This window comes from Miscanthus floridulus, chromosome 7 (genome assembly GCF_019320115.1).
Source record: "Miscanthus floridulus cultivar M001 chromosome 7, ASM1932011v1, whole genome shotgun sequence".
Taxonomy (NCBI): Eukaryota; Viridiplantae; Streptophyta; class Magnoliopsida; order Poales; family Poaceae; genus Miscanthus; species Miscanthus floridulus.
In genome coordinates, this window is record NC_089586.1 from 97,363,031 (window position 1) to 97,381,079 (window position 18,049).

At 45.2% G+C, this 18,049-nt stretch overlaps 1 protein-coding gene across 1 annotated transcript; it reads left to right on the forward strand.

Annotated features, from left to right (window-relative positions):
• Window positions 1-1,514, forward strand: LOC136465918 (putative protein phosphatase 2C 24). The gene is made up of 2 exons (XM_066464469.1): window positions 1-978; window positions 1,320-1,514. The coding sequence occupies exons 1-2, from the start codon at window positions 1-3 to the stop codon at window positions 1,512-1,514; spliced, it is 1,173 nt and encodes a 390-aa protein (XP_066320566.1).
• The last annotated feature ends 16,535 nt before the right edge of the window (window positions 1,515-18,049 follow it).

Below are 18,049 nucleotides of genomic sequence, written 5' to 3' on the forward strand. Positions count from 1 at the left end.
ATGGGGAACCGCATGGGCAGAGGAGAGATGGAGAAGCACATGGCGCAAACCATGATCCAAATCGACAGGCGGATCCCCGACGGCCTCCGCGCCGCCTTCGGCATATCCCGCACCAAGCTGCCGCTTTTGTGGTTGCCCAGCCAACAGGACGAGGCAGCAAACTTCGCCGCGGTGCTGCTCGCGCCGCGCGACGACGACGGCGCCAGCGACCCCATGGACTGCAACGAGGCGGAGCCAGAGGGAGACCTGGGGATGGCGTTCGCGTCCTGCTACATAAAGGATCACGACGAGGACGCTCACTTCGGGCACGCCGAGGCCGGCGTCATTGGCGTGGCGGACGGCGTCGGCGGGTACCGCAGCAAGGGCGTCGACGCGTCGGCGTTCTCCCGCGCGCTCATGCACAACGCCTTCGCGGAGGTGGCGATGACCGCCGTCCCCGGCACGCGCTTCTGCCCCCGCGCACTGCTGGAGCGAGCGCACCAGATGACGGCCGCGGCGCACACGCCCGCCGCGTCCACGGCGGCCATCGTCTCCCTCGCTGGCCGGACCCTCAAGTGGGCGTACGTCGGCGACAGCGGGTTCGTGGTGATCCGCGACGGCAGGATCCTGCTTCGGTCGCAGCCGCAGCAGCACTACTTCAACTGCCCATACCAGCTCAGCTCAAAGCAAGACAGCAGCAGGCTCGCCGACGCGGTGGTCGGCGAGGTGGCGGCGAAGGAAGGCGACATTGTAATTCTGGGTACGGACGGGCTGTTTGACAACGTGTTTGACGACGAGATCGAGCGCATGGTGCGGATGGGCACGGCGTTGGGGTTCGCGCCCGAGAACATGGCGGAGGTCATGGCGGGCTTCGCTTGCGAGGCTGCGAGCTGCGCCGACAGAGACACGCCGTACAGCTCCTTGGGCCGGACACAGCCAGGTAGCGCTTTCTTCACGGGCGGGAAGCCGGATGACATCACTGTAACCGTCGCCTACATTGTATCATGCCCTATCTGATCTCGAAGATAGTCCATTGTGATTTTGTGCACGATCTTTACAACTCTTCAATCCCATGTATATGTACAAAATTAGCTGTAAAAAGGTACAGCCTACACTACGGGATACAGGAGCTTTGTCGAGTGCCAGGGGCACTCGACGAAGCCCGAAAAACACTCGGCAAAGGGTTTGTCGAGTGTTACACTCGGCAAACAACACTCGGCAAACCCTTTAACTGCAAACGCTAGTTTGCCAAGCGTTTTTTATCGGGCACTTGGCAAAGACGTTGCAGAGTGCCAAAAAAACACTCAACAAACTTTTTTTTTCAAAAAAAATAAAAAAAGGCACGCCGACACCACGCCCGCACCACCAGCACCGCCGCCGCCACCATCCACGCCTGCTGCCGCCGCCCACACCACGCCGCATCCGCATCCGCCACCACGCCGCCGCTCTCGGCCAAGGGGATGGAGCTTGCCCCTGGCCCGCGCCGCCGTCCCCTCCGCCGCCTGGGGTGCGCCGCCGCCGGGTCCCCTCCCTAGATCTCATCATTGGGGGAGGGAGGGAGGGAGGGGGCGGCACCGGCCGCCGGATCTCGCCGTTGGGGAGGTGGCGCCGGGAAGCGGGAGGGGAGGGGCCGCTTCGGGGAAGAAGGTAGGGGAGGGGGAGCCGGGGAAGAAGGGAGGGACGGGATCGGCGGGGAAGAAGGGAGGAGGCGAGGGGAGGGGCGGGATCCGGCGGGGAAGAAGGGAGGGGCCGGATCTGGCGAGGAAGAAGGGAGGAGGGGAGGGGAGGGGCCGGATCTGGCAGGGAAGAAGAAGGGGAGGGAGGGGAGGGGCCGGCGGGAGGAGGGGAGGGAGGGGGCAGCGGTGGAGGAGGGGATCTTGCCGTGCGGTGGAGGGAGAGGGCGGGTGCGGGAGGAGGGTTGGGGAGGGGAGGGGAGGGGCGGGTGCGGGAGGAGGGGGTGTGCGTGAGGGAGGAGAGGGGCGGGTGGGTGATTTTAGGGGCGGGTGGGGTTTTTTTCTATATTTTTTTGCTTTGCTGAGTGTTATTTTTGGACACTCGGCAACCTCCCTTTTTGCCGAGTGTTTTTTGTGACACTCGGTAAACCCCCTATTTGCCGAGTATTTTTTGTTTTACACTCGGCAAACCCCCATCTTTACCGAGTGTTTTTTTTTTGCCGAGTGTTTTTAGAATAGCACTCGGTAAAGAATTTGTTTGCCGAGTGCCCGAGAAAATGCACTCGGCAAACATTAAAACACTCGGCAAATTTGAGGTTTCCGGTAGTGCTAGAGTCGGCTCCCACGGCACAACTTGAATCGGCAGGCAGGAAGACGGCGAGGGTGGCAGCAAAAGCCTCCGGCGAACCATTCACAGACTCTAGAGTCTAGACGAAATCTCCTCCGGACTAGGCACCCACGGCTACAAGGAATTGAATGGAGACAGTTTGTGTGCTGTGAATTTTGGACGTGGGCAGCAAGGGACCGGCAATGGCGGACGTCACAGGCTTTTGTAGCCGTTCCGGCGAGTGTGAGGCCGAGGGGGCTGTGGCTTCGGTCGGCATCGAGGTGAAGGCAGCGAGGCTGGCCTGTTTGGTTCTGACTTGTGACCCTGGCGAAGGTGCTTGGGCCAGGCAGCTCCCCAGGCCGTTGATTTCGAGAGCCTGACGGCCGGATCGATGTGCCTGGGCAAACAGGAACGATGCGAGGCAGAAGCAGCGGCCAGCGCGAACGGCGGAACTTCTCTAACCTTCGCAGTTGTTTGAAACTCGAAAGATGGAAAATAGTATAGTTAAATTAAGTTTCCTCATGTAACGTGAAAATAACTATACAATAAATTATAGTTTTTATGAGTATACGGTGTGCACGCATATAAGGCCACAGTAGAGTTCCATGACATTGTTTTCAAAACTGTCATGTCGTATATAATGAAATGAAAGATTGATGAAACATCCACTCTCAAATGAAGAGTTTTATTCTTTTGTTTCATAAACATTTAATTTCATGACTCATAAAAAATTGATAATCATGCCACGAGAGTTTTATCTTTATGAAATTCACTTCTTCTCTATCTTTAAAACATTGCCACATCATTAAAAGGGCTTATGTGACAATTTATTAAATGTAAATGAAACTCAAATTTAACTATCACTAGCCTAAAAAATAATACTCCATATGCAATTTTGAACCAGGGAACCAGGGTTGGTGGGGTTCTCTGGACGGTAGTCCGTGAACCCACCAAAAATGTTGTGCGCTACTTGTGCATGGCCTTTGTAAATGTTTTCCTCTATACATATCAATCAAAGCCGAGCAATCCGGATCTTTTGATTTTTCGGGGTTTTCATTCTCCAGTTGTGTTTTTTTAGCGCAAACAAAGTTTATACCCCCATCTATTCTAAATTATAAGACATTTTGACATTTTCAGATACATATTATTTTTGCTATGTATCTAGACATAGTTTATACCTAAATGCATAGCAAAAGTAATATATCTTAAAAAGCTAAAACATCCTATAATTTAGGACGGAGGGTTTGGAAAACATAATCTCTTGGCTTTATATTAAATGATAGCGATGGGACGATGAAGACTGAATTGGTGGAAGGATAAATGCAAGCATGTGCTAGGGATGATAAATGCATGGACACTATTAATGCATGGACAAGTTATTTTAGTTTTGTTCCAAGTCAAACTTCTATAGTTTTTACTAGATTGATAGAAAATACACCAATACTGACAACAACAAACTAGTTTTTTTTATTAAATCCACCATAAAATTTGTCTTGATAGTATATTTATTTGGTATTATAGATACTCAAATATTGTTCTTATAATTTTAGTTAACGCTAGAAAATTTTCACTTACAAGACTAAAAACAACATGCATTTTGTGCCGGAGGAGTGGATGATTTTGGCTATTTCCCTCAAATTCAATTAGTTTAATAAGACATGCCATAAATCATGTCTCAATCCCCATACTTAGGATCTGATCGCTTGAGCTTTTAAGCCAGAATCAGCCCTACTTTTTTAGTCATGAAATAATGTTTTTCTCTCACAATAAATTAACTCTACAAATCAGTCGCAGCAGCAATAAGTACTGTCGCACAGAGCCTTAGGCCATGTTTAGATCACGACCTATGATAACTCTCCCACGCGCACAACTTAACACCCCTTAGTAGTTTCTTATTCTCGTTACAAGATGAAAGGTCACTTGCAAGCACACAAGCAAAATATTGATATTTGGACTACTACTGGTCCTCCAGCGACGTGATGTACAAGGCTTTATAGTTTTTTTATCCAGTGTCACCGCCCTCGATTCCATCGATGAATAGGTCGAGGTTGCTCTCAGCAATACTCCGCGCCGCACCTGCCATGACTATCTCCTTCGTCCTGTTAGGTTTGATCTCCCACCAGTTAGGCCCAACGGTCTTTTAGGTCTTGTCCTCACGCCCTGATCGGGGGCGCCCAACCCTACATGGTTGGTGGGCCCCCGTTGCACAACGCTATAAAGGAAAGATGGGGGCCGGGGCTCGAAGTACGAGGTTCACCGCGCCGCCAGTCACCCCATCGACATCCTAACCCTAACCCAATCTTGAGAAGGGGCGCTGCCAGCGACGGAAAGCACCACCGATGCCGGCAACGCCACCCCGACGCACACGCCACCAAGGACGCCACTGCACCGACTGAAAGGTCCTTGTTTGGTTTTGGTAATTGAGTGACAACTGTAACACCCCGGTGTTATGCCTACATTTAGGCACTGCAAATCACGCATATCATGCATCATCAAGCATCCAAATCATACATGCTTAATCATGTGCATACCAATTGAAACATTGTTTTGAAACATCTGAAACATGCGTGAAACCTGAATGTTGCATACACCTGTTAAGAATTGTTTTGCCCTGAATTTTTCTTGCTAGGTTAGTAAAACATGTTTGGCTACTATTGTAAATCATCTAGAAATGTTTAGTTCAATTTTTGGAGCAATGTTTGTATTCAAATTAATTCAAAATTTGGCTTCAAAAATAAATTCCAAAAATTAGGGTTTTGAGCTAAGCGTGGACTTTGGTCTTACAATTAAAAATCTAGAAAGAATTTGGCTGTGGTCATAAAAGCAAAGTTGTAGAGAATTAAATTCTAAACAACTTTCATTTTTGGTACATTTTCAAAAGAGGTCATTTTCTTGCTCAAAATAATATTTGAAAGATGGCATTTAAAAATTCCTTGAAAATTTTATTTGAAAAAAAAGAATTTTTCTCCTTCGCGGGCCGCCGCCTCGCTTCTGGCCTGCCTGCCGAAGCCGGCCCAGCGCGCCAGCGAACCCGCCCGCGCGCGTCGGCCCACCTCGCGCACCGGCCTGCTCACGCCATCCCGCGCTGCGCTTGCCTCGGCCCAGCCCCGCGTCGTTCCCCTGCTCGCCGCGCGCCCACGCGCCGACCATGGCAGAGAACTCCCGCCGCGTGGCGACCATGTGCCGACGTCGCCCGCCACACGGCAGCCACGGCCTGACCCCGCGCCCACGCGCCCGCCTACACCTGCTGGTGCCCGTGCGCTCGCTCACTCCCGCCCGCGCTGCCTTCCTTCTCCTCCAAAGCTGAGAGCCCCAAGCTCTGCACTCGCCGCGCTCGCAGCTCCGCCGGCGTCGAGCTCCCGCACCACCGTGACATTCCCCAATTCCTCCAGCCCGCAGCTCCGCCTCGCCCTCCTTTAAGTCTCGCTCGAGCTTGCGCTGCCTTCCGAGCATAGGTCGAGCCTCCCCGCGCCTCGCCACCGACAGCCATGGCGCCGCCGTGCTCGGCCGCCATGGAAGTCGTCTTCCTTCTCTTCTCCAGCCTAGCCTAGCTACCCTACCGCACTCGCCTTCTCCTCGCACATCCCGTGCGCTCGCTAGCTCTCACTGCTGTGGCCGGAGATGGCCGCCGGCCACGTGGCCGAGCCGCGCCGCCGCGCCAGCGCGCACACCGGCGAGGCCTCTGCCTCAGCCAGCCAGCCGGGCCGACCAGGTCGAGCGGCCATGGGCCGAAGCCCTGCCAGGCCGCCGCGCTCCCCTTTCGCTTAGGCCGCGCAGGCCGGTTGTGGCCGTGGGCCAGTTCGTTTCCACGGGCCGGCCCAGTAGGAGTAGAAATAATTCGTTTTCAATTTCTCTTTATTATTTGAAAATAGAAATGGTTTGGAAAATGTTTGGGTACTCAAATTTGCTCCAAATTTGTTGAAACAAATTTTGCTAGGTTCCTTATCATCAGATCTACTTGGGAAAATTATTGCATGTCATTTTTGGGATACTTTTCTGTAGGATTTTATTTAATCATGGATATTGCTGATAACTTGAAAAATATGTAGAAAAATCTATAGTCTGCAGAAAAATATGATTTCAAGTTTGTTAATCTTCTTATGTCATGTACTTCATAGGAAAAATATGTTTCATGCATGTGCTGTGGAAAACTTTGGAGGTGTAGTTCAAGTACCTTTAATGGCTGATTTTTGTTATTTTTGCTAGAGAGCAAACTTTGTATAAAACATGCATGTGATAATTTTTGTACAGTCATTGTATGCTATGAAGAATCTAGGAAAAATATTAATTCTGTTGTTTGACACTTTTCACAGTTCAAAGTATTTTTATGTACAAAATCATGCCATAGTTTGTGATTTTTGTGTAGGCTAATCCACTCATTCAATTATCATGAAAATCTTATGGTAGTCTACTTAGAGTAGTACCATGCTACTGTAATTTTCTCAGATTTTTATAAGCACCAGAAATATAGATTTCTGTTGTAGCCCTAATTTAAAAGGAATTAAAAGAATCCTCTTTAATACAAGGTTAGTTAATAATAATAGCTTTGGTGTATCTTTGAAGCATTTCATAAGATATGTTGACTTAACATATTAGTAGTAGAAGAGAATGCAGTAGATGACATGTGCTTGTAGTATAGTTTCTTGGATGATGTTGACTACCTTGCATTTAAACATATCCATTGCATTCATCTCCTTCGATGCACCGTTTGCATAATCACTTACGCGCATTGCATCATACAGGATCGCAAACCGAAAACCCAGTCGTCATACCCGAGGAGCCCGAGGAGCAGCTCGAGGTGCAGCAGCAGGAAGTGCCAGAAGCCGACGAGGAGGACGTTGAGGAACTTCCGGAGTGCCCCGATCACCGTCCGAGCTCCTTCGAGAGAGGCAAGCCCCGGAGCATTTTTCTCCCGGTTTGCAATTATTTCATTAAATGCTTTACTTTAATTAATGCATTACGTTCAGGAGTTGTTTGCAACCGTTGCTGCATTATACCTTGTTTACCTTTGTTATACTATATCCTTGTTACCCTGGTATCCGCAGTCGAGTCATTGCTTAGCTGGCTTAGACCGGTAGAAGTCGGGTGATTTTCTGTCACCTGTGAGCTATAGGTGGTTACCTGGATCTGCTTGGATGACTATGAAGTCATGGTATAACTAAGTGTTAAATGAAGTTGAGACTGGACGGAGACTTGCAGAGTTTCGGACTGTAGTGTTTTCCGTCTGTGTCGATTAAGGACCGACCGTTGTTGGGTCTCGAGTCATGTTGAACGCATGCCTTACATTTAGCTGGCCAGATAAAGTACCTTCCGACCGCGAAGCTGGGAGATTTTTCGGGCCGAGTAGATTGCCCGCAACGCACTGTGCCGGAGCAGGTGTGGTAGGACACGGGGGCGGGATGATAAGACCAAAGTGCAGTCGGTCGGCCCCCGGGTACATGTGGTTCCTAGCAAAATCGAGATTCCTGGAAAGTTGACTCGGTGATCAATATCTCACTTTAGCAGGTGAGTGAGGTTTGTGTAAGGAATAAATCACCAGCTGGTTAGGAATCGATTCGAATCGCCATCGCTCCTGGATAGTGAGCACTTGACTTGAGTTACTTCATCGTAGTAAATGTTATGGAACACTTGGATAGTTATAATGAATATGACAGTATGGAAGTTGTTTAATGATCATTGGTTATCATTATCTGCTTAATCACATGTTTACTCTAGTATAGGTGCAAATCTAGTCGACAGGTTAATAATAATTAACTTGGCAATAATGCTTTTTGAGAAGTTCTTGAAATGCTAAAAATGCTTCTTTTTTGCAAATGAGTCAGCTACCCTACTATAAAGCCCTTCATAATCCTTGGTGTCGCTTATTTTCGGTTATGTCGGGTAAGTCTAGCTGAGTACCTTCTCGTACTCAGGGTTTTATTCCCACTTGTTGCGGATGGGCAGATGTATTACGGCTACTGTATCAACTGCCTTTATCCTGCGATGGGTGATGCTTAGGACCATGGGCATGGTCATTCCTTATGTCTCGTCTGATGCTTTTGTTGGAGATGATCATTCGCTGGCACTATATTAAAACTCCGGGTGAGTGTGTGTGATTTGAACAAATGACTTCCACTACTTTTATTCGAACTGGTTTTGTAATAACTATGTTGAAACTCTGATGTATCTGAGACTGTGAACTTTTATGTAATATGTGATGGTGACCGCTAAACTTATTACGATCTTGGCTGGAATGGAAGTTAGTTTGAAATCCTTCGTGATTTCACGGACTACCGGGTTATACGGGCTTAAGTTTGCTAAATTGTCTACCCTAGCGGATGATTTTCTTACTTAATTTCGTATAATTGGTCGGTTCTGTTACAACAACTTAGGTGGACTAATTGTGTTTGTGTGAGATACACAGGTGATTAGTCCACAGGTACATGTGTGTGAGCAACATATGTCATGAAGGTGAAAATGGCTGGAGATGTTGTAAAGCTCACACATTTGATGATGAAGGAGCTTAAATGCACATGAGACATGACATTGAGTCATGTGATCAAGGTGGAGAAGATCAAGACAAGACTTGGCTTGATGGACCGGTTGCAAGCGTGAAGGGCAAGTCGAAGGCTTTGGAGTGATGGACCACGTGGCGGTGAAGCTTGAGCAAGACTTGGCGCCGATGGACGATGGCAACGGTGAAGAGCAAGTAAAGTCAAGATCGATGAACCAATATGATCACGTGATGATATGAAGTGGATCATATCATTGTTGATCATGTTGGTGCATGTGTTGTATCAACATTGGAGGAGATGGAATGGAATGCGCAAGGCAAAGGTATAACCTAGGGCATTTCATTTCACCGGTCATAGGTGTGTAGAGAAGTTTATGACCGGGTTTAGGATTGATGGCCTTACTATCAAGAGGGGCAAACTTATTTGCATATCGGTCATCTAGTGTCACTCGAGTGATCTAACTTTGCATCGTCGCTAGGATCAAGTGGCGTGGCAAGTTGAGTGGCTAACATCCTTTGGGAAATGATTGTGAAAAGCTAACACACATACACATGGTGGTGTACACTTGGTGGTGTTGGCACATTTACAAAGGAGATAGAGTTGGAGTTGATGTGGATAAACTTGGTGAAGAAACTCCACCGGCGGAGTGTCCGCCCGTAGAGTGCGGATAGTCTGATGGTGCCACCGGCACCCTAGACAGAAAAGACCGGGTCTCACTGGGTGCACCGGACGCTGGCACTAGAAGTGACCGGACGCTGGCAGGGCGCGTCCGGTCAGGCTGACATATGGTGACGCAGGAGCTGGAGTGTGACCGAACGCTGGGCTACATCCGATCAAGTGCGACCGGACGCGGCCGGTCAAGGTTGGTACCTTACTGTAAACGACCAGACGCTAAGGTCCAACGTCCGGTCAGTTGAAGCTACTGCATCCGGTCAGGTCAAGTGACCATTGGAATCGCGACACGTGGCCGTCTACGGGCGACCGAACGCTGAGGTCCAGCGTCCGGTCAACACGACCAAAGTGTCCGGTCGACCCAACAGTTGCCTAGTGAAGGGGTAACGGCTAGTTTAGCCCTTGGGGCTATAAATAGAAGTGGCCTTCGGCCATGGCTAGAGCTAAGCACCTTGGGGGACTTTGTGTCCATGCTTGAGAGTGCTTAGGAGCCCTCCATCTCACAAATACTTGATAGTGATCATCCGATTGTGTAAGTGAGCGATTCTAGTGCGATTGCATCGTGAGGTTGCATCGAGTGGCACTAGGTGATCGGGTTGCAAGCCGGTGGTGCTTGTTACTCTTGGAGGTTGCCACCTCCTAGATGGCTTGGTGGTGGTCTCTATCGAAGCCCGCAAGAAACTTGTGCGGCACTCCGGAGAAGTGCTTTGTGAGGGGCATTGTGCTCGCCCCGTGGGAGTCACGAAGAGCAACTTTAGTAAAGCGTGTCATTGAGCTACCCTCACTCAAAGGGTAGGTTCTTGCAGCGCCCGACATGCGGGCTTAGCGGGTGATGCTAATTAGCCGCCGAACCACCAAGTGAGCGGTCGACACAACGGGGACTAGCGTGTTGGCAAACACGTGAACCTCGGGAGAAAAATCATCGTGTCAACCTTGTTCTTCCCGTTGGTTTACATCCCTATTACACAAGCTTGCAATTACTTTTATACATATTAAGCTTGTGTAGTTGCTCTTGTAATTAGATAGCTTGTGTAGCTTGCTAATTACCTTCTTGCTTGTATAGCATAGAAGTAGCTCCCTTGCGTGGCTAATTTGGTTTGTGTAACCTTGTTAGTCACATTACTTAGTTTATGTAGCTAAGTATTTGCACTCTCTAATTTGGCATTGGTTGCCTTGTTATTGAGCATTGCTAGTGAGCTTAGTTGGCTTGGTGCTTTTGCTTACTAGCATGTGTAGGAGCTCCCTTGTTGCTTGAAGTACAAGTGGCATAGGTTTGTGTGACCTTGCTCCTAGAATTAGTTAGGTGAGCTCTAGCTAGCCCGGCACCTTTGTTACTTGATTAGTATTTTTGGAAGGTGCTAGAGAACATAGATAGAGGGGTGTAGTCTTGGCTAGACTGATCGTCTTAATTCCGCACTTGTTTCGGTTAGCCGACGTGATTAATTTTAGAAAAGACTATTCACCCCCCCCTCTAGTCGCCATCTCGACCCTTTCAATTGGTATTAGAGCCCAGTCTCTCATTTGTGGTCTTCACCGACCTGAGAGGATGGCGTCTAATGGGCTAGATGTTTGTGAGGCACACATTTTTGATGGCACAAACTTACACTTTGGAAAAATCACATGCTTGATCATTTTCGTGCAAAGGGACCTAAATTTTGGTGGGTTGTCACAAGTGGTCTCACCCATGTCTTGGATCATAGAAATCTCACCAAAGCTCAAAGAGTTCTCTATGAATTTGATGCACATGCTTGTTGTTTTCTAATGGATGCTTTAAGCTTTGATTTGATGAAACAAGTAAACATCAAGGGAACCGCTCGTGAGATATGGGAGTCCATCGAGGAAACCTTCGGTGATTCCTCCACATGGGATGATGGCAAATTCAAGAAGGAGGATGAGCCCAAGAAGGAGATGCATGAGTGTGTTGAGTATGATCACAATTTGGTGATTGTGAAAGATTGCTCCACCTCATGGTCAAGTGATGATGATGATGATCGATCCACTACAAGTTCACTTGACAAGGTTGATGATGATGCCACAAGTGTTGCAAGTGATGATGCTACCCCATGCACACTTGATGGTGATGATGGTTCATGCTCAAGCCATGATGAAGACGCTACTACAAGCTCTCCAACTACATCACCACATTGCTTCATGTCACAAGGTGACACCAAGGTATCAAATAATGATGTGGTTGATCATGTTGATTCATATGATGAGCTTGTTAGTAGACTTGCTAGCATGACCATGTCTTTAGAAAATGAGAAAGCTAAAACATTGAACTTAGAAAATGAAAACTCATTTCTAAAGAACTCTTGTGAAGAACATAAAAAATTACTTGATGCTTATAAATCTTCACATGATGAGCTAAAATTGAATCATGAGACACTACTTGCATCTCATGATTTATTATTAGAACAACATGCTTCTCTCATTAAAGTGTTAACAAAGAAACTTAAAAATAATGAGAGCTCATCACATGGATCAAATGATAAATCGCAAAATGTTGCTAACCCTTGTGATGTAGGCAAGAAGCATGTATCCACCTCTTGTGATGATTTATTAGATATGCCATGCTCTTCGCATATAGATGCTTGTTCTACTTCTATGTCTTGTGAGACTAACCTTTTGAAGGAGAACAATGAGCTCAAAAATGAAGTGAAGAAATTGAGCAATAAGTTAGAGAGGTGCTACAACTCTCAAGTCACCTTTGAGCATATGTTGAAGACTCAAAGAAACTTTGGTGACAAGAGTGGCGTCGGCTTCAAGACTAGCAAAGTCAATCATCAAGAAAGCCGCAATGACATGAGTGGCATTGGCTTCAACAATAGCAAGATCAAAGGGAAGAGATGGGGCAAGAGAAGATATGAAAGAGAGATGAAGAAGCAAGAACAAGAGAAGCTCTCTCATTTCATGTGCTTCAAGTGCCATGAAGTGGGACATCTTGCAAATGGTTGCCCCAATGAAGGGAAGCTCAAGTTGAAGAAAGAAGAAGAGAGGCTAAGGCTTGTCAAGTGCTTCAAGTGCCGCACTTGGGGTCATCTTACCTCAATGTGCCCAACCAAGCAATTGGTGAAGCAACAAGTGAAGCCTCAACCAAAGCCACAAGTTGAGCAAGTGAAGACACCCCAAGTTCAAATCAAGATCAACCATGAAGATGGTGGTGATTTGATGATAAAGAAGAAGAAAACAAGAAGGGGTGGAAAGGCAAGGCATCCAATGCAAACTCAAGATGCCAAGATGATGAGCAAGAATGAAGATGAGAAGAAAGATTATGCTCACATCAAGTGCTTCAAGTGTGGAAGTGTGGGACACTTTGCCTCTAAGTGTCCTACCAAGCTTGAGAAGAAGGCTCAAGCAATCCTTGAGAGGCAAGGCAATGAGAAGCACCACATGAGCAAAGAAGAGAAGGCTCAATCAAAGAGAAAGTGCTACTCATACCGGGAAAGGGGACACATGGCACATTCATGTCCCCTAGGTGATATTTCTAAGCCTACTTCAATTGTTGATAATAATATGCTTAGAAAGGATGGCAATGGTACCTCATTGGTTGCAATTGCAAAACATCCCGCTATTCATACTAAGGCTATGCCTAAGTATGTTGCTCCTAACTTGAGAGGACCCAAACTTGTTTGGGTACCATCAAAAAGTGGATGATTGATTGTAGGTACCATCGGTATTGGAGACTTGATTCAATGGTGTTCATATTAATCATCATATGTTGAATCAAGCATTGAAGCTTAGTGCATATTTAACCCAATGCTAAATGAAAATTGAATGAAGTCCAAGTGCTACAACATACAAGTGTCATATTCAAGTTGTGGTGATTTATTGGAATATTTGATGACTTGCAAATAATTGAGTTGAAGCTTGCTAGTTGGATGATGATGAGCTAACCAAGGTATATCTCTTGTTGATCATTTCATTTGGATGCATATGAGTTGATTGAATTGGATAAATATGCAATGCTACTTGCTATGAGATGTTTGAATGGATAATTGCTTAGTAATCAAGTTTGGATTGATTTGTGTTGGATAAATTCATGAGATAACTTTTAGTGAGTGGTTTGAATGGATATATGTCTTATGGAAGTATTCAAACAAGTTAGTATCAAGTTTGATTCATATTTGATGAAGAATAGCTCAATTGTTGAAATCTGTCCTATATTGCAAAATCTGAGCTAGCTGTGAACTTAGCCATGTTTGAGTATTGAAAACTTATTGGATTGGCATGAAAATTGGTGTACATGCTCTAGACGTATGGTATAAGATGCTGTAAAATTTTCATGAGAATTGGATAAGAAATGCTTCAGTTTTGGAGTGGATCTTGTCAGCTATAGTGCAGCAGTTTTCAGCATGTAGCAGTGGTGAAAGAATTGAAATATGGCAGCAATCTAGAAGTCAAATCGAGCTCAAATTTTTACAGCTGTTAGATAACTTAGTAAAGAACATCTCCACCAAATGTCGTGGTATTTGGATTTGTACTTTGGAGAATATGCTCATTCCTTTGAAGGGTACAAAATCTGTCAGAAAAGTGACAAATGTTGGATTGATCAAGAGTCACTTTGATTGAAAGGTCCTCAAGTTGGAAACATATTTACAAGTGTTTGAGGTACCTAAGTTTGGTTTTGAGATGATCTTGAAGCATGACAAGATATGAGTACAAGGCTATTTTGATTGTGGAGTGTATTTTGCACATATTTGGTACTCAAATTGGAAGATCAAGATCAAACACAAGTTGAAGATGAAATTTAAGTTCTAGATATGAATGAAAATCATTTGGTAGAAAGAAAAGAACTTTAGTAAAGCATGTCATTGAGCTACCCTCACTCAAAGGGTAGGTTCTTGCGGCGCCCGACATGCGGGCTTAGCGGGTGATGCTAATTAGCCGCCGAACCACCAAGTGAGCGGTCGACACAACGGGGACTAGCGTGTTGGCAAACACGTGAACCTCGGGAGAAAAATCATCGTGCCAACCTTATTCTTCCCATTGGTTTGCATCCCTATTACACAAGCTTGCAATTACTTTTATACATATTAAGCTTGTGTAGTTGCTCTTGTAATTAGATAGCTTGTGTAGCTTGCTAATTACCTTCTTGCTTGTGTAGCATAGAAGTAGCTCCCTTGCGTGGCTAATTTGGTTTGTGTAACCTTGTTAGTCACATTACTTAGTTTATGTAGCTAAGTATTTGCACTCTCTAATTTGGCATTGGTTGCCTTGTTATTGAGCATTGCTAGTGAGCTTAGTTGGCTTGGTGCTTTTGCTTACTAGCATGTGTAGGAGCTCCCTTGTTGCTTGAAGTACAAGTGGCATAGGTTTGTGTGACCTTGCTCCTAGAATTAGTTAGGTGAGCTCTAGCTAGCCTGGCACCTTTGTTACTTGATTAGTATTTTTGGAAGGTGCTAGAGAACATAGATAGAGGGGTGTAGTCTTGGCTAGACTGATCATCTTAATTCCGCACTTGTTTCGGTTAGCCGACGCGATTAATTTTAGAAAAGACTATTCACCCCCCCTCTAGTCGCCATCTCGACCCTTTCAATTGGTATTAGAGCCCGGTCTCTCATTTGTGGTCTTCATCGACCTGAGAGGATGGCGTCTAATGGGCTAGATGTTTGTGAGGCACACATTTTTGATGGCACAAACTTACACTTTGGAAAAATCACATGCTTGATCATTTTCATGCAAAGGGACCTAAATTTTGGTGGGTTGTCACAAGTGGTCTCACCCATGTCTTGGATCATAGAAATCTCACCAAAGCTCAAAGAGTTCTCTATGAATTTGATGCACATGCTTGTTGTTTTCTAATGGATGCTTTAAGCTTTGATTTGATGAAACAAGTAAACATCAAGGGAACCGCTCGTGAGATATGGGAGTCCATCAAGGAAACCTTCGGTGATTCCTCCACATGGGATGATGGCAAATTCAAGAAGGAGGATGAGCCCAAGAAGGAGATGCATGAGTGTGTTGAGTATGATCACAATTTGGTGATTGTGAAAGATTGCTCCACCTCATGGTCAAGTGATGATGATGATGATCGATCCACTACAAGTTCACTTGACAAGGTTGATGATGATGCCACAAGTGTTGCAAGTGATGATGCTACCCCATGCACACTTGATGGTGATGATGGTTCATGCTCAAGCCATGATGAAGACGCTACTACAAGCTCTCCAACTACATCACCACATTGCTTCATGTCACAAGGTGACACCAAGGTATCAAATAATGATGTGGTTGATCATGTTGATTCATATGATGAGCTTGTTAGTAGACTTGCTAGCATGACCATGTCTTTAGAAAATGAGAAAGCTAAAACATTGAACTTAGAAAATGAAAACTCATTTCTAAAGAACTCTTGTGAAGAACATAAAAAATTACTTGATGCTTATAAATCTTCACATGATGAGCTAAAATTGAATCATGAGACACTACTTGCATCTCATGATGAATTATTAGAACAACATGCTTCTCTCATTAAAGTGTTAACAAAGAAACTTAAAAATAATGAGAGCTCATCACATGGATCAAATGATAAATCGCAAAATGTTGCTATCCCTTGTGATGTAGGCAAGAAGCATGTATCCACCTCTTGTGATGATTTATTAGATATGCCATGCTCTTCGCATATAGATGCTTGTTCTACTTCTATGTCTTGTGAGACTAACCTTTTGAAGGAGAACAATGAGCTCAAAAATGAAGTGAAGAAATTGAGCAATAAGTTAGAGAGGTGCTACAACTCTCAAGTCACCTTTGAGCATATGTTGAAGACTCAAAGAAACTTTGGTGACAAGAGTGGCGTCGGCTTCAAGACTAGCAAAGTCAATCATCAAGAAAGCCGCAATGACATGAGTGGCATTGGCTTCAACAATAGCAAGATCAAAGGGAAGAGATGGGGCAAGAGAAGATATGAAAGAGAGATGAAGAAGCAAGAACAAGAGAAGCTCTCTCATTTCATGTGCTTCAAGTGCCATGAAGTGGGACATCTTGCAAATGGTTGCCCCAATGAAGGGAAGCTCAAGTTGAAGAAAGAAGAAGAGAGGCTAAGGCTTGTCAAGTGCTTCAAGTGCCGCACTTGGGGTCATCTTACCTCAATGTGCCCAACCAAACAATTGGTGAAGCAACAAGTGAAGCCTCAACCAAAGCCACAAGTTGAGCAAGTGAAGACACCCCAAGTTCAAATCAAGATCAACCATGAAGATGGTGGTGATTTGATGATAAAGAAGAAGAAAACAAGAAGGGGTGGAAAGGCAAGGCATCCAATGCAAACTCAAGATGCCAAGATGATGAGCAAGAATGAAGATGAGAAGAAAGATTATGCTCACATCAAGTGCTTCAAGTGTGGAAGTGTGGGACACTTTGCCTCTAAGTGTCCTACCAAGCTTGAGAAGAAGGCTCAAGCAATCCTTGAGAGGCAAGGCAATGAGAAGCACCACATGAGCAAAGAAGAGAAGGCTCAATCAAAGAGAAAGTGCTACTCATGCCGGGAAAGGGGACACATGGCACATTCATGTCCCCTAGGTGATATTTCTAAGCCTACTTCAATTGTTGATAATAATATACTTAGAAAGGATGGCAATGGTACCTCATTGGTTGCAATTGCAAAACATCCCGCTATTCATACTAAGGCTATGCCTAAGTATGTTGCTCCTAACTTGAGAGGACCCAAACTTGTTTGAGTACCATCAAAAAGTGGATGATTGATTGTAGGTACCATCGGCATTGGAGACTTGATTCAATGGTGTTCATATTAATCATCATATGTTGAATCAAGCATTGAAGCTTAGTGCATATTTAACCCAATGCTAAATGAAAATTGAATGAAGTCCAAGTGCTACAACATACAAGTGTCATATTCAAGTTGTGGTGATTTATTGGAATATTTGATGACTTGCAAATAATTGAGTTGAAGCTTGCTAGTTGGATGATCATGAGCTAACCAAGGTATATCTCTTGTTGATCATTTCATTTGGATGCATATGAGTTGATTGAATTGGATAAATATGCAATGCTGCTTGCTATGAGATGTTTGAATGGATAATTGCTTAGTAATCAAGTTTGGATTAATTTATGTTGGATAAATTCATGAGATGACTTTTAGTGAGTGGTTTGAATGGATATATGTCTTATGGAAGTATTCAAACAAGTTAGTATCAAGTTTGATTCATATTTGATGAAGAATAGCTCAATTGTTGAAATCTGTCCTATATTGCAAAATCTGAGCTAGCTGTGAACTTAGCCATGTTTGAGTATTGAAAACTTATTGGATTGGCATGAAAATTGGTGTACATGCTCTAGACGTATGGTATAAGATGCTGTAAAATTTTCATGAGAATTGGATAAGAAATGCTTCAGTTTTGGAGTGGATCTTGTCAGCTATAGTGCAGCAGTTTTCAGCATGTAGCAGTGGTGAAAGAATTGAAATATGGCAGCAATCTAGAAGTCAAATTGAGCTCAAATTTTTACAGCTGTTAGATAACTTAGTAAAGAACATCTCCACCAAATGTCGTGGTATTTAGATTTGTACTTTGGAGAATATGCTCATTCCTTTGAAGGGTACAAAATCTGTCAGAAAAGTGACAAATGTTGGATTGATCAAGAGTCACTTTGATTGAAAGGTCCTCAAGTTG